Source organism: Haemorhous mexicanus, chromosome 21 (genome assembly GCF_027477595.1).
Source record: "Haemorhous mexicanus isolate bHaeMex1 chromosome 21, bHaeMex1.pri, whole genome shotgun sequence".
In the NCBI taxonomy this organism is placed as follows: Eukaryota; Metazoa; Chordata; class Aves; order Passeriformes; family Fringillidae; genus Haemorhous; species Haemorhous mexicanus.
This window is the reverse complement of record NC_082361.1, coordinates 1,482,748-1,499,393: the sequence shown is the minus strand read 5'-3', so window position 1 is coordinate 1,499,393 and position 16,646 is coordinate 1,482,748. Positions and strand designations below refer to the sequence as shown.

General features: G+C 43.4%; 1 protein-coding gene and 1 long non-coding RNA gene across 13 annotated transcripts in view; one reads left to right on the top strand and one right to left on the bottom strand.

The window, feature by feature from the left end:
* The window catches only part of STRBP (spermatid perinuclear RNA binding protein), a 74,288-nt gene that overhangs the window by 32,795 nt on the left and 24,847 nt on the right, over positions 1–16,646 (bottom strand). For 10 of the 12 annotated variants that reach the window (XR_009489093.1, XR_009489094.1, XM_059865472.1 and 7 more), the window contains exons 4-16: positions 16,430–16,595; positions 14,594–14,738; positions 9,232–9,326; positions 8,727–8,822; positions 7,871–7,982; positions 7,234–7,331; positions 6,659–6,770; positions 5,861–5,953; positions 4,819–5,018; positions 2,691–2,852; positions 1,776–1,910; positions 1,108–1,248; positions 436–559 (exon numbers count right to left, since the gene is read on the bottom strand). Coding sequence is in view for 10 of the 12 variants with exons in the window: in XM_059865472.1 (XP_059721455.1) it covers positions 436–559; positions 1,108–1,248; positions 1,776–1,910; positions 2,691–2,852; positions 4,819–5,018; positions 5,861–5,953; positions 6,659–6,770; positions 7,234–7,331; positions 7,871–7,982; positions 8,727–8,822; positions 9,232–9,326; positions 14,594–14,738; positions 16,430–16,595 (1,679 nt within the window). In the remaining 2 variants the exon portion in view is untranslated. The remainder of the gene's footprint in view (positions 1–435; positions 560–1,107; positions 1,249–1,775; positions 1,911–2,690; positions 2,853–4,818; positions 5,019–5,860; positions 5,954–6,658; positions 6,771–7,233; positions 7,332–7,870; positions 7,983–8,726; positions 8,823–9,231; positions 9,327–14,593; positions 14,739–16,429; positions 16,596–16,646) is intronic. The other 2 variants (XM_059865474.1, XM_059865476.1) reach the window with 1 other exon arrangement.
* LOC132337180 (uncharacterized) overlaps positions 1–16,646 on the top strand; it is a 51,847-nt gene that overhangs the window by 22,097 nt on the left and 13,104 nt on the right. The gene's annotated exons all lie outside the window — the stretch shown is intronic.

The window sequence follows — 16,646 nt, the reverse complement described above, 5'->3', positions numbered from 1 at the left end:
CAGGTGGAATTCACATAGAGGGTTTTTGGGAGCCTAGGGACTCTTGAGCCTGCTGATTTCATGTTCACAAAGGATTCTTGGAAAAGGCACTCCTAATGCTAAACCAGCACATGATCCAGAAGGTTCTTAGGCAGGAAGAGAGTTTTGGGAATTGTGCCATGGCACTGAACTATGAAGACAAATCATAAAATAATAAAGCCAGGAAAGCCATTATGCCCATAACTGTGTGCTCTGTGCACACCGAGCTTTGAGCTGCACACTCGTAAAGGATACACTCTGCCAGTTTTCCAGCTCTTTGATTTATTTAAACCCCCATGAAGCCTGCTGCTCCATGTCAGATGGTTAAAGGAATCACTTGCACAGGTGAATAACACACATGAAAAAACACCCCAGCAGACAAATACTGAACTGTCAGCTACAAGGGTGGTGCCTTACCTGGTGTTATGTATCCAGTAGCAGCAGCTGCCCCAACAAACGCCCCTCGTGTTAAAGCACCTCGTCCTCTGCCTCGAACAGCCTGGACTGCTGCAGAAACAGCTGTACTGACAACCCCTTTAGTCTGCCCAGAGTGACAAAAAATAGCAGTTCAGAGAGTGAGTGTTGCAGCAATACAAGGCCACCTGCATTAAATCATCCCCTTTGAGAGGGCTCTGTACACATGCCTGATGTGCCAGGCTGGCTGAGCACAGACTGGAGAGTGCTGTGCCAAAGGATGTGAGTGACAAGGACACAGCGGGTCCCTGGCCCTGTCACTGCCTGCAGAGCCCAGCACATTCCCCATGCTCAGCCCTGGCAGTCCCTTCCCTCAGACTCAGTGTCTTATTTACCTCAGATTTGGGCATGATTGAACACTGCTGGCTTCTGAGCCTCTCTCTGCTGCTCCTCCCTGCTGTCTTTCCCACCTCCTTACAACTTCCTCTCCTCAACCTACAGCACTGGCTTTACATCTCCCTTACCCTCCTGAACCCACATAACTGCAGCAGGGCCAGGATTTCACCCCCAGACAACCAGCCTGTGTTAACCTCACTTTACTAAAATGCTGCCTTCTGTATCAAAAACCAACCCAGACCTGGGATAATGGTCCAAAAAGCAAGTCACAGTTCTTACCTGAGGAAGAATCTTCTTTTTCTTGTTATTTGCTGCATTAGGCCCAGAAAACAGTTTTTCAAGTGCTGCTAATGCAGCACTTGCTTTTGCTACTTTCTTGTTTGGGCCTGCACCTCTGAACTTCTGCCCATCTACTTCTACCTGAAAATTAAGACATGAGTTTATGCCTAGTATTGGTCCACAGGAATACCATGTTGCTCCCACTCAGCTGATGTGCCACCCATAAAGAACTTCAGTAGGAAAAAACATCCTTAGCGTTTTATGTGACAAATTTCTATTGATTCTAGATTTGAAACTGCTAAAGGATACCAAGGTTATCCTGGGAACCAGTGTGTCACAGATACTGGGAATCTGGAAACTACAACTGCAATTCAAAGAGGACCAGCATATCTGTTTGATACTGGATTTAACCCATACCCTGGAGTCTTCCTCATGATGAAGTTTTGGTCAGAATCCAGTTTTATTTCTCACTGTATTTTCCTCAAGTAGAAAGGCTATTCCTTTCCCCAGCTGAATCATCACAGCAGCAAAGAGATACATAACCTGAGAAATCACCACCACCAATGTGCATGGCAAAAGGCAAAATAGCAAAAATAGGAGCTGCAGCAGCAAGTGACTCTGCTACACCATTGATAACCCCTCCCCAGCTGCACCTCTGCCCCTCTCACCTCCATCACAAAGCGCTTGTCATGGCTTCCCCCTGTTTCAGAGATGAGCTCGTACTTCAGACCTCTTCTCTTTTCATTGAGCTCCATCACCGGGTTTTTGCCACTTGCTGTGAGTATGGGACCCTGAGTTCTTACCTAGAGAGACATGCAGGGTTTTACTTCAGAGCCTTTCTCTCTTCAAAATGCAGCCAAACCTCTGCATAGCTGTATCACAGGTAACTCTGCCCTGGCTGCAGCAGCCTGCGATGCTGGCACAGCAAAGGGCAAGTCTCTAAAGAAGGGCAGGAGGACAAACAATGGTGTCACAGAAGTCACACCCATTTATTTCTCTTAGTGAGGGCTGCTGTCCTCATGGCCTGATCTGGTGCCTGTACAAACTAAACAGGATTGCACTTGGAATTGCAGCCCTGAGAGAATCTGAAGCTGGGGCCATGGTGTCAAGTTCCTTGAAATCGAAGGCTTTCACACCGAGAGGAGAGACTGGCCTTCCCAGCCCTGCACACGTCTCTGCTCTTCCACCTAATTATGTCCTGGCACTACCCAGCTCAGACTGAAGAAATCTCATGTCCTGAGTCACGTGTCGTAGTAGAAATGTCTGTAACTGTTTGGAAAGCAAGGTAAAGCTGAGATCTCAGCACGCCAGATCAGTCTGCAATAGAATTCTCTCAGCTATGGATCAAAACAGGGCAGTTCCATTAAAGAACTCCATTTCCATTCCCCTGGGAATTTCTCAGTGGACTAAACATGTATGTGGTTTGAGTTATCCATGATTACACACTATCTGAAAATTGTTTCCCAACTGAAGAAATTATGTTTTACCATTCTGACAAGTAGGACAGAAAAAAAAAACCCCAATGAAAAGTTAAACCCCAGACCCCACACCTCCACCTTTTGTACTTTCAGTGCAATCCTTACCTCTAGGGTAGCGGAGGTGTCAGCTGTGGAATTGCCAGTATTATTATTGCTTGAGATTGAAGACGTTGTTTCATTTTTACCTTCAGTATCTGATTTTTCATCAGAACTTACACACTCCACATCTGCATCAAAACCTGTTGGATACCCCATCGCTTGTAAAACCTACAACAAAGCCCCATGAAAAGAACTGTGACAGAGGCAGCAGAACAGGAGCAAATACAGAGTTGATCACAACACAACAAACAGTCCACCATACACTTCAAAAAGGCAGATTGCTTAGAATATTAGGTTTCTCCTATTTGAAATGGAGATATCCATTTCAGTAGTTATCAGTAGGGAATACAATATCAATGGGGAAAATAATTTCAGGTTTCCAAAAGTGTAATCAAGACAAAGCAGAATTTTAGTCTCAAAGATACTCATGAGCATCATTCATCATCTCAAGAATTCCTTGTAAAGTAAGAAATTAAAGACACTGTTTAATGGCCTTATAAGGAAATAGTTTCATGCATGATTTCCCCCCTGTGTCTATGGACAGATCAAGAGACAGACTGTGGGGCAAACGTGAAAAACCTTGTACAAGATGGTACTTCTGGAGCTCAGTTCCTTCAAAAACATCGTCCATGAGCAAGGCCAGCCTCTCCCTTAACCAACTTCCTGATCCAGCTGCACAGAGCTACCACACATAGGGCAAAGGAAACTGAAAGGAACCTGAAACTCTGCTGAAAATTTAGGGCCAAGAACAAAGTCTGCAAAAATGACTGTCTTCAAACCCTGAGCTGAGAGCTGCCTGGGTAAACCCCTGGCTCAGCTGCCATGCAGTTGGGGTACATCTGACTGCGTTTTCAGGGCTTCTGCATTTTAAAAAGGTCAGATTAGAAAGTGAAATCTCACATTATTCCCTCTTCTAAGACTGGAAGGCAGGGTCTGGGTCTGCTGAGAAGGGAAAGAAAGAAAGAAGGGGGGGGAAAAAAAAGCAACTTTGACCACACCACCCATTTCCTCTTGGCTTGAATCGCGGATGTTTTGATGTGTAAATTTAGAGAAAACAGAGCTGGGTCGGCACCAGCACAGATCTGGCTGACGCAGAGAGGTTCAAGGGCAGAGCAGTCACAGTTTTTCAGGGCAAGAGGGGGATTTTGGGCTTTTTTTTTTTTTGTTGTTTTTTAAACTGCAGGGAGGTAGGAAAAATAAAAGAACGAAGCAGAAGGTCTGGAAGGACACACATGCAGGGAGCTACTTTTCCTGAAGGAATAACACATGCCCTCAGATGCTTTTGGACACTTTGAACTTGAAAGCACATAGGACAATGGGATTTTCAAAACTGAAATCAAAGGAAAGCAGAAAGTTGCCAGATGAAGATTCTAAAAAGGAAATTCTGTTCCAAACAAAATGAGGCACAGAATGACAGATGGGCCTCTTCCTATCAGAAGAGCAGTTCTATTAACAGATGTTCTTTTGTAGACTTGTTTTGGTTGGGAAAGACCTTTGAGATCATTGAGTCCAACTGTCCATTACCCCAGCCCTGCCACACCCACCACTGAGCCATGTCCCCAAGCACAACATCTGCTGGATGCTCACATTGGGCATTCCAGTCTGTCATGTAGAGCACCTACAGGAAGCAACAGCAGCTTGACCAGTCTCTGAACGATACCAGTGTCCTACTGGAAATTTAACTGCATAAATCATGCTTTACCCAGTACACAGAGGTACTCTTCCGGCACCGAGGACAGAACTCTATTTCCAGGAGCTCACAAGCCAGGAATGGACACAGAGAAGGAGGGGGAGAAAGAAGCAGCCACCAACATGCCATTTCCAAACCAACAGGAGGAAGGAGTAGAACAGAACACAACTAAACCTCTCCCATCCAGAATTCCACCACCACATTCAGTCCACTGCAACATGAGCTGACCTGTAGAGCCCCAGGAAATTCTTCCCCCCCCCACTAGCACAAAACCAGTGATGCTCTTTGAACCATGCCCAGCTGTCTTTAGAGCACACAGTGAGCAGCTCAGCTTAGTGATTTTTTTTTTTTTTTTAATTTTGAGCTTGCATATTACTAGTTTTAAGCACATTTCATACTCCATCCCAAGATCTGGGGTTAGCAGATTATTTCAGGCTGCCTTACCTTCACTGCCACATGGAGCTTGGCTGTTTTCTTAGAAGGTCCTGATGCTTCATAAGTCGTACCATCAACATCTACAGACATTGTGAAGACTGGGGCATGGACTGGACCAGACTGTGACAGCAGCTTATACTGAAGCCCTGGCCTGATTTGGTTCAGCCTCATCAGAGCATTCATGAGATCTATTGCTTTACTATCTAGTACTAGTACAAGATAGTAGAAGGGGTGGGGGAAGGAGGAAGGGAAAGGAAAATGAACAAAACAAGATGAACAGAAAAATGAAACAGTTTGCATTTCAGTGCCTTCCATCTGTATCAAGGAGCAAAACCACCCCTCAGTCTCTCAAGAGGGTGAGGAGAGCCATAACACTGTTAAGTCTTGAATAAGCCATTCTAATTCGGGGTAACAACTATAATGACCTGGTTTTATATTAACAACATTCTGCTGCAGCTAGCTGTAGTCCTCCTGCCTGCTGTAAAAGGAGTAACAAGTTTTACAGCTAATGGGGAACCAGATCCAGAACTGGCATCCAAGTAGCACAATGAAAATAGCCCCCAGAATGACTGGATCCCAGCAATGCCAAGAGACTTCTAGTCTGTGCAGATGCGCAACATCAATGTTTTGCAGATTACACATTTTATTTTTCTTGTGGGAGATCTTGAGAGACCAGCACCTAACTCAGGAAGGGGAAGAGTGAAGAGAGTGCAATCTTCACTCAGCAAAGTCACTGCAGTACTTTAAAAAGACCCCACAATACAGGGATGTTACCAATAAATACCTCAGCTGCTTGGGCAACTTCAGTTCTGGTGTAACTTGATGGGTAATCCCATTTAAAAATGCAAATCATTCAGTTAGTAAAGCATGTCAGGGGAAATTCAGATGCACAGAGATGTGTTTGACATTCCAAATGCAGGGTGATAGAGACAACAATTTTGTTCCAAAGACTTTTTCACATGCTCTACCACACCAACACAGAGAAGCTTTTAAAGCAGCTCCCCCTGTACAATAGATCTTTGAAAACAGAGTGGAGAAGTGCTGCACTTACTTTTCCTCAGATTACGCTTCATCTTTTTATTTGGATCTTTATCATCCCCAACACTGTCTTCAAATGGTCTCTTCAGAGCAGATGAGCCTGTACCTAGGGTACAAAGTTCCTTGTAATATGGATATGCCATTAGGAAAACACGATCCCACAGCAGGAGTCTGATTAGTCCCACACTGTTTCTAGCTTGTTTATAGAGAAAAGAACTCATCCATCAGTCACAGCTTTCTTATTGCTACATGAAAGCCAATACTGGTTTACTGCTCGCTCTGCCAGGCCAGGCAGGATCTCTGGGTCCAATACCAGGTGTGGGATAAGGACTGCAAACCTGCAGTGCTGTTTTCCACATTTAGTCTAAGCAAGACCTCCAACAGTATTGTTTTTATGAAAAAATACACATACACATTTTTTTCATTAGATATATATTGTTTTCTAGGAATAATTGTTGAGTAATTCTTATTATGGACATTCATTATATGGTTTTTGACACGTCTGCAGTCTGTCCTCGACAGCATAAGAATCAAACACTACTTCTGCTCATTGGATACCAAGGGACTTAGTGCCTGATAATCATCAGCTATATTATGGCTGTTGTGCCTCTTGTCTCTTGGTATGTCTAGAGACCAAAACTTCCAGATTTTATTCTCACAGTGAAATATTAAAAAAACAAAAATCACCCCACATAAAACAAATAATAGCTTCTACTTCACATTTACAGCACATAATTCAGAACTTTACCCATTGTAAATTAACTCCTAGTTTACTGCTCAAGTAGTGACTTTTGGAACAAATAATACCTACCTTCTTTGTCAGTTACTGACCAGGAATATTTCTGAAATGACTTATTTGATGGGAGGGGATCCATTTCCAAAACTTTATAGATCTGCCCAAAGGCTGATAATCTGAGCGCGTGCTGCAAGGGACAGTAGACAGACACATTAATCGCAGCAGGATTTCACCTCAGTTGCTCAAGTTTTTTAGTAAGTCTTTAGACACAAAACTACTTCTGTGGTTTTGACAGACAAGAAGACAGCTTTTACACCTGGCCTCTGCAATAGCTGTGAGAAATGCTTATGTCTAAAACCATAAAACTCATGAATTTCTGTAACACAGAGTGCAGGGCACACTGACAGGGAGCCCACCCAGCAGCTCTGTGCTGGGAGCCAAGGTGGGTGCACAGGCATCCCACTGCCTCTGCAAGGATAAGATTTCACACACATTTAACTCTTGCACTCCTGATCTATGGTTTAACCTTTCCAGGATAGTGCAGCCCAAGAACTGTCAGGACTGCCAGGAAAACAAGCCATTCTGGCAGAGAATAAATGGTGCTAATGAGCTGAATTCCTCACTGTTGCAGCACACACAGAGTTCCCTACCTGAGCACTGTGTGTAATGGCTTCTTTTTGCTGAACTGTCATGTAAGACAAAGCATCCGTGGGCTCGCGCTCGCAGGGGTCGTGCAGCCCCGGGCCCCCTGGCAGGGAGAGGAACGGGCATTACTGAGGGGAACCAGCAGTGTGCAGACAGGGACTGCACACAGGGCAGCACCCCTTCTCCAGCAGGGACTCAGGCCTCACACAATGCAAACTGACCCGAGGTTTTATACCCTTGCAGTGGCCACAGACCTTATCAGAGTAAACACTGCACATGGGTGATAACATTAACTGAAAGCAGTAGGTCTGGAAGAAAACACATAATTTGGACAGATATGTAGATTTCAGGGAATCTGCAGAAACCAGATAATCATTAAGTCTATTTACCTGCAACCCCTTAATGAGGTAGGGGTTAATTTATAACAAATCTAACATTCCCTGTTAACTTCTCCTGCAGTGGCAATATCATTCATACAGTTACCACTATGCAAAATCCTTTCTTTTAATCTTATATTTTTAAAGAAAAAAACATTAATTTCACTTCACGGCAGGCATTTCTCATGTGATCCTACAGCAACAGCTAAATGTTCAGGTGGGCTGAGCATCCCTTTGTGTTCCTGGAGTTCATCTGGCCCCTTACCAGGAAGCAGAATTCCAGATGCCAAACACTCCATCACTCGCCGCAACGCTTCCCCAGCGCCCAAAGGTCTATTACAAGTACCTATAGATTTTTCACATATAAGCTCGAGTGGCTAGAAGACATTAAATTACGATTAGTATGGACACAAGGGTAACTGTGACTGAAAGTTAAAAATGGGGGGGGTAGAGGGGATGAACATTCACATCAGGACGCTTTGTTTGTAATCCACTGCAGGTCTAAGGGACAGAAACCTGCCCCGGAGGAGGCCATGTCCTCGTGCAGGGCATGTCTTTGTCCCCCTGGTCTGAGTCACCTTTTGAACACACCAGCTGCTCTCCATTGTCTGCCCAAAAAGTCAAAAAGGAGAGGTCTCTAAAGGCAAGTCAGATGAATGTTCTCCTCTCAGAGGGCTTTCAGTTCCACACAAGGAAAACCTCTGTTGCTCTACAGAGTGTTCCTCTCCAGGCACGCAGAGCAAACCTGCCCAGGAAAGGGCGACAGCCGCTGGCAGGAGTGGCATTGTCACAGGAGCAGGATAGTTTTAGAATACTAAACAAGAGGGATGGAAGGCAACAAGTAGGAGTCTGTTGCCAGTCCTCTGGGATGTGCGAGGCCCACAGCAGTGTGTCCCTTTTCATGGGATCAATTTGTCCCTTTCCATGGGATCAGTGCATCACAGACTCAAGGACTACTTGCCTTCTCTCCTCTACACAGGGAGCAGTTAATGGGGAGTAAAGGAACAGGGGTAGAAGGAGAAGTCTCATACAAGACTCTCCTTTCTCCAGTCCAGACACTGCTACAAGTCTCAGGAGATCTGAGACATGACCCTGTGGCCTTCAGCTCTTTCTGTACTTACCCAGCCTTTCAGCGGTGCCCATGTGGGGACTCTGTTGCACAAATCCCGCAGAATACGAAGGACAATTACACATGATTTTAGTCCATTTGCCCTGGCCTAAAACAAACAAAATGATTCCAATACACCTGCAAAAGCCTGGTCTTCAATTTTGCTTTTCTTTTTAAATGCACAGAGTCCTGGGATAGATTTTTAATTATTATTACTTAATACTTAATCAGCTTCATGCAAAATAAAAACACTTATATAAAAGTACACTTGAATTTAGAGAGACGTATACAAAAGGCAGCGAAATGTCAAGATTGCTTTTGTAGCCTCATGACAACTCTGGACCAGCTGACTGTCTCCCTGTCACGTTTGCCCTCGCACAGTACAGCACTGGGTTGGAATTCTAGACCTTTGCTCTAGGAGGGACTAGTCAGAAATTAAAGAGGCATTAAAATTAAAACTGTCTCAAATAAAACCTCGCAAGGCTACAATAACAACAAGGTAAGAACAAAGAGCCAACCTGAAACCATTTGGCGTGCCGCAGAGACGCCAAGGCCTCCAGGCATTTCTGCCTGTCCAATAAGTCCGGAGGATCTTTCATCGCAACATTATCTACTGGTAAAAATGGGATAAAAAGAGACAGATACAATTTGACCAAGGGGTTTCTGTCACAATACAAAAAGAGCGGCAGCATCTCAATGAGATAATAAGACTCCCAGAATTTAAGTGCACGGTGTTATTTAATTTAAACAAGCCATTAAAGGTAGTAAATGTGCACGTGTGCAACAGAAGCAAAGGCATTCACTCCTTGTAAAATAATAGTAATAATAAAGGTGGCCACTGCTACAGACAATCTGGGATCTTATTAAAAATGTAGAACACATTTCAGGGCAGAAAATAGCTCTATAGCACTTTTCCTTTTTTTTTTTTTTTTCTGTTGGGATGTGCTAGGCCTTTTTTTCCTCTTATTCTTTGTGACTTTTATTCCACAAAGGTGGCGCAGAATTTCAAAGCTTCTTTGGACAAGAGGAAGATATTCTCAGAGGGTAATAAAAAAAATGTAATAGGTAGAAAGTGAAATTACATCCATGCAATTGTTGAGAATTCCAAAGAAAAACATTGAATATATTTGAAATATTACTGCATAACATTACTAGGCAGTATAATTCAATGAAAGAAATATACAGGAAATGCTAGTACAATACTTAAGTTTGATTACTCTTTCATATAATCAGAGCATATGAAAGAGTGGGTTTGGTAACTTCCAAGTCATTAATGTATTTGAGAGGAAGTGCCCTCATGTAAAAGCTTCCCAACAGCAACTGAAACCAACAGAGGAAATTCAGAGATGGATTTGAGAGACAAGACACTGATATTTTCTGTCCAGGTTTACACTTTTTTTGCCTTCCCCCCCCCTTTATCAACCAACTTGTAACAAACTGCTTTTAGCAGCAAAATCCAGTTCTACATTAAGGGGAATTCTCTATCAGTTCTTCCATACTTATTTTATTTTAATCCAAAGGAGTTTGTGACATCCAGATTCTCTGGAAACTCTATTTAAATGACATATTGTACATTTCTGTGGAATCACATTACAAAGATACTAGTTTTAGCTGATGTTGAGAACAACTGGAATAACAAAATGAATCCATGGCTTAACTAAAACCTTGAATATGACATTTTCCTATGAATACATAGTTACTCTTGTCTTAAAAAAAAATAATTTGGAAATACACTTTTTTCATTATTCATAATGGTTAATTCTCCAGGTCTTTAGAGACCTTTGCAGAGGTGAATGAAATACTAAATCCATTCCAAACTGAAAACTCTGCTAGATGAGCAAAATCCAGCAAGACATCTAAAATACCCGGACAAGTTATGAGGGAAAAGTATCATCAGCTTGTTAGTGCCATCTCCAAGGACATTTCCGTGGGTTCCTTTGAGTGGGATTGGCTGCACAAGCAATTGCATCTTTAATGTTAAGGCTGCCTCTCCTAAGCCATTTCCCGGGAGGGTTGCTCTGTAAAAGCACTTGATGATGAATAAAAGAGCCCAAAGCAAAAAAACCCCACCAGTGTAAAACTGAACAGAACCAGTATCTTGTCTGACAGGTGATGGTTGCAGTTCACAGCTGCTGACTCAAGTGCTATAAGCTTATTTTCTAACCCCTGTGAACTTCACAGCAGATATTTGCATTGTTTGTTATTGCCCTCATCAACAGCATTCCAGGATTGGGATTAATCACTCCTCTTGTCTGCTTTGCAAATCAGTGTCCAAATGAAAGCTGCAAAGTCTCAAAGCTCTGGCATTCTTTGAGCACAAAAGGTCACTTTGGAACACAAGATTTGCTTCTAAATTTCCTTTGCAGATTCGTTGTTTTCAGGAGTGACATTTGTGGCACAGGATTACTCAACATCCATCTGGGTAGTTCTCTGAGAAAACTTCACTGCAGACAATATAAACATCTGCTTAAAGCTCAAGTATTGTATCAAACAAGTACTGTCAATGAATGATCAGAATCCTTTTTTAAAACGTTAGAAATGGCAAAGGTGACTGACTGCAAAATCATGATTTTTTTTGCAATGAACTGGGGCTCAGTGTTATATGAGGCTTTGCTAAAGAGTGTTGCAGCCATCGATAAAGTAAATTAATTTTTCATTTAAACTACAGACCAAACAGAATACATGTCACCTGTCATTCAGGCGAACCAAAATCCTCCTAAGATGTGTTTGAACAATTGAGAACCATACTTTTGCTTACAGGATTAAGACTATTTTCCAAGGCCTAATTTACAAATATCTTGGAGGATTTTGCCAATTGCTTGTTCAGCCCCAGTGTCCTGATGTTGCAGTCTGCCAGCTTTCGGGTGCAAGATTCTATTAAACAGAAAGATGAAGAGAACAGGCAGTGAAGAGGGCGAGCGGCTTGCAGCGGGCACCCTTCAGACCCCCTCGGGAGAATGGCATGTTTCTTCATGCTCTGCCAGTCAGGAAAGTGAGACCAAATCAAAATTTTCAAACGGGATTGCAAAGCTTTCCTTTCTTCCTTGTAGTTTTAACAAGGGCAGTGATCCAAGGAGTTTAGTAAAGAGTAAATTCTAAAGCCCTGACGTTAGCTCACGCTATGCAACGCAGAACCGATCCCTCAGGAATTCTCTCCCCACTGCTGCAGCATTCTCTTCACACAGGAGCTGCCAACTCCATTCATCTGAGCCCTACGAGGAGCCTTGTGTTCTCCAGAGAGGGGAGGGCAGGCTGGGGCTTGCTGCCCCTGCAGAGGCACTTGGCCCCTTGGGAGCATCACTGCCATGTCCTGCTCCAGGAGCAACGGGACTTCAGCCCCACTTTGGTGAACCAGCTTGTTTGTAATTACATAATTTGTTTTACTGTATGCTCAGTAACAACAACTGGTTTTCAGGATACAAGGTTCTGGTCTGGAAAGCCCAATTTATATTTGATGTTGTGACTAAAAATTCAGTTTCTTAAGAAGTTTAAAATTTAAACTGATGCAAAATGCAGGGAAATTTAGGTGCTTGACTTCTCAACATGAGAAAGCAGAGCTTTATGGGTAGCTGTTTGTGAGAAACACCAAAATGCACACACACACTGAGCCACTATTTATTTTTGCTAAGGAGCAGCAAAAACAAATAGGACAAACACCACATCTTAAACATGAACACTTTTCCAAAGAGGTGGGGACTGAAGAGAAATCCAGGAATGTTTTTCGATACATTCTGACATCAGGGCATGAAGGCACACACAGCATTCCTACAGAACAATGGGAGCACTGGTAACGAGGGCCGTTGGCCTGACCTGGGTTGTTAGAGGACAGATTAGTGCTAATCCCACCACAGAAACCTTGGTCAGTTTTCCACAGGCTCAGGCAGACTGGGCCTATCTTACATGGAAGATGAAAGGCAAGTTCAGCAGCACTTTGAGCTCCTTCAGTCAAAGAATGCATGGAGCCAGCTGACAGGTTTTTAAAACTGCACAGGAAGTCTGTTTACATTTGGCTGACAGTGTTCAGTGGTAGTGAAAAAATATGGCAGTGCTTTGGAGATCAAGGTGTTTTCACCAGTTTTCTCCAATTAGTCTCCCTATTCACATGAAACTTTTTTGGTCTGAATCTAAGTGATTCCAATCTAAGTGGTTGGAAAGATTACAAAAAAAATGTATCCCTCCCAACTTACTTAATGACATCTGCATAATGCTCCATATACCCCGAAAAGGAATCTGATAAATGTTTCTGTTCTTTGTGATGAATCAATGCCAAGAAACCTGGACTTTAAAATGAGGTCCATGACCCTATTCCCTGTTCTCAGCAGCTGCACAGAATGACAGTGTATAACCACTTCAGGAGAGGTGGTAAAAGCATTTTAAATTTCAAAAATATAGTAGAGACCTTTGAAAATATTTTAAGATACTGAAAAAAAAAAAATAGACCACCTACGTTTTAAGCATGAGAAAGCATAAAATTCCAACCCTCCTTTAGTCTGGGATTAATTCAGAAATTCCTGGACTTCGCTGGCATTACAGCATCAATTTTTACAAGGAAATACTTGGGCAGAAGCCTTTGTGTAACACCGTATCCCCTGGTGGGAACCTCACAAATCCTTCACCATCGGAATTCATCCTACACTTCGGGCTCTCTCATGAACATGGATGAGCTGCAGCAGCTCCAGGGCTGGTCTCAGCATCTTGTGGGAAGCTGAACAACTAAAGCAATATGCAGTTTATTTTTAATGGTCTTGGAAACAGCATTGTTGCTAATTTCAGAATAAACAGCCAGAGTAATTAAGGGATCTTTGCCATTCATCTGTTCTGTAAGATTTTTCTACATTCAACTGCTGCCAAAGTGTTACATGTCACTTGGAAAGGGATCCTTCCTGCCATTGCCTCCAAGAAAATGAGGAGAAACTGACCAACATTTCTCACCCCGGTATTCCATGTGGGAGAGGGAGGAAGCAAAAGACTTGTGGCAAGTCTAGAAATGGGAAGAGAGCAACAGGGAGTTCCCTAGCCCACACGGGCCCAGCTGCCTCAGTTGTCATGACAGAGAGTGGCCAGTTGGTCAAAGGTCTGACATCATCCAGTGGCAAAGTTTCTAGGGATAGGTTTGGGAAGCGGAAGCAGAAATTACTGAAAAGATTTTTAAAATACAACAAAGTATGGCTACATTTGCTCTTCTCTACTGCTCACAGTCTGTTTCCAGCCTCACTGGTACTACAGGCACCACTCCTGCAGCACAGAACTGTGTAGGACACCGCGGTGAGGGAGAAGGAACGGAAAGGACTCAGTGACAGTTTTCTAGAACTATTTTGCTCTAAGGACATGAGGTACAACGTTCAATTCAGAAGCAAAAGTGCTGTATCACAGCACCATAACTTCAATTGTATCCCAGTTAGGAAATTCTTAAAGCCAGAAACATACACATCATCAATCAATAAAAGCTGAGGGCCAGGACGACACACTGGCGAGCTTTGCAGGAGAGGGCTTTTACATAAAGAGAAACATTTTAATGAGTTTTTCAAGAAACTATGAACCAATCCCACTTGACTGACTTAAATTGCAGACAAGACTGTGCAGCGCCAGGTGCTCAAGAATTAAATAGCAAGTCTGAAAGAAAGAAGAACAAAGATCTAATTGTATGGCAGAGTTAACACTGTAGGAATATTGCTTGAAAGGAAAACTACACATATTTCCGTGAAATTTAAGTGACTGCTGTCTTTTTAAGGCACAAATAATGTAAGTCATGGTGGCAATAGCCAGTCTAGTCAATACATGATGCACAATTAAAAACCTACTTGCCAATTAACCCTGTGCTGCACAGTCAGGACATTTAGCTAGAACAGTCTTAAAACCAAGTTAAAACGCTCTGGGTACCTCCTTCCTTCTTCTCTGCTTCATCTCGGATGAGAGGGGATGTGAGTATCACCTTCAAAGTGAGCTTGGGCTCCTTTGTGTTATGGATAACAATAGCTGCCTCATTTACATGCTCCTCCACCAGATACTTCTCTTCTGTAAGTTTCTGAAAGTCACCAAGAAAGATTTCAAGACTCTCCCAAGTTGACTGAAAAAGTGAAGAATCTCTGTATGTGTCTCAGCTAATGAGAAGGCTACAGGGCATTGCAGTAACAAAGGCAGCCTTGCCTCCCTCATTAAAAACAATTTAAAACATTTCTTTTGTAGCCAGCGCTACAGCTGTCTTACAGTTTGCTCCATTAGCATGCACTGCATCAGAGTTCTCTGCAGGTCTTTCAGCAGCTCTTTGGGATCTCTCTCACCCTCCAGAAGCACAAGGGCAGCCAAAGATGGCTCAGAGGCCTCCAGCCACCCCTTCTGTGCAGAGCCTGGTTCAGCTCACCGGTGGTTGGGATGTCTGCTCCGAGCCCTTCCCTGCTGCAATCTGCTCTGCAGCTCCTTCACTGTTGGGATGAAAATGGCTGAGCATCTGCTCACCGTGAGCCTTCAAAGCAGCAAAGCAGCAGCTCCTGAGTCTCTGAGCCTCACTTGTTCCTTTTGTCCACTAATGGGCCTAAACCCTCCTTCACCTGATCAGCATCTGATCCCTCTGCAGAGCCTCTCCTTGTCTTCCATGCCCACAACAGTTGGAGCATTTCACGAGTCAGAGTCCTCTTCCCTCATCCTTTCTGTAATCCCTCACAGTCCTTCCCCACAGGATCTTACCTGTCTCTTGAATTTATTCAGTCTTCACATATTTTAATTATGTCTATTCTTTCATTTTATCTCACTTTTTTTGAAGCACGTATTAACTTCTCACTTTCAGCCCTCCTCATTTCATGCATCACTACAAGGTTTATTCTTTAATACTCAATACATCCCTATCATTTTCAAACAAGTAAAATTTACTCTTTACTACTCAAAAGATCCTTTGCATTTTTAGCTATGGATAGGGCCACATCTCTAGGAGCAACATTAGCCCATTAAAACAGGCCCTTTGTGTGACAGAATTAATGGTGAGAACTAACAGCTGTCAAAAATGGTAAAGCAGGGAGAAAAGCAGATCAGAAGAAAAGCAGATTGAGTTTGGTTGTGGTTTGGAGAGGGGCACTTGCAGTGGAACATTTGAGGGCAGTTCCTTGGCACCAGTGTTGATGAGTCTGGAAGCTGGATTCCTCAGCCTCAGAAGTATCCCTAAACAAGCTGCAACTGCTGCCCACTGGATGCCAGCATCAGAATTAAGTAGCCATAAATAAAAAAAAAGTGAGGTCATGATTAACATGAGTCCAAATGAGTGACCACCTAAAGTGACATGTTCTCACCTTGGCAGCACAGAGGGGTTTATGTGGGAACAGCCCAAGCCAGGCAGCTGCAATGGGGAACTGCAGGTTCAGGCAGGGGACAACAACAGGGACTGAGTGACACACTTGAGCAGGAAAGATTTCTGCAGTTCAGCTGATGTTGGGTGGACCAGAGCACCCAAACCCACCCTGGGTTAGTTGCACACACAGAGCTGCCCTCAGGGAACTGACAGCACAAACAGGAGAAGGGCAACAACAGCAGGAAGAGGTTACGTTTTGTGAGTAAGGACTTCATGTCACCACATTAAACATGTCACATGCCCCAGATGCCACCCTAGAGTCGGAGTATATTCCTTTACATCACTTGTCTTTCTTGTTGGAGCAAATTCCAGCTTTCCCCAAACAGCCCTTGCAGTGCTATTGGCCATTGTGGGAGGACTGCTGCAAATGAACTCACCTGAATTTGAGCTGGGAGATTGTCTTTAACGATACATAACAAGGTCTTTGTGGGTTTTTCTTTGCACATGAGAACCAGCTCCAGATCCATGTCATCTTTGATCAGCAAGCCCTTTGCAACCAAGCCAATTCTCATAACGCCACACAACGTCCGACCTCCTTGATCCCTGGAAATGAAACAATTTGGGGTAATTAAAGGGGATTTTACTCTCCAGCTA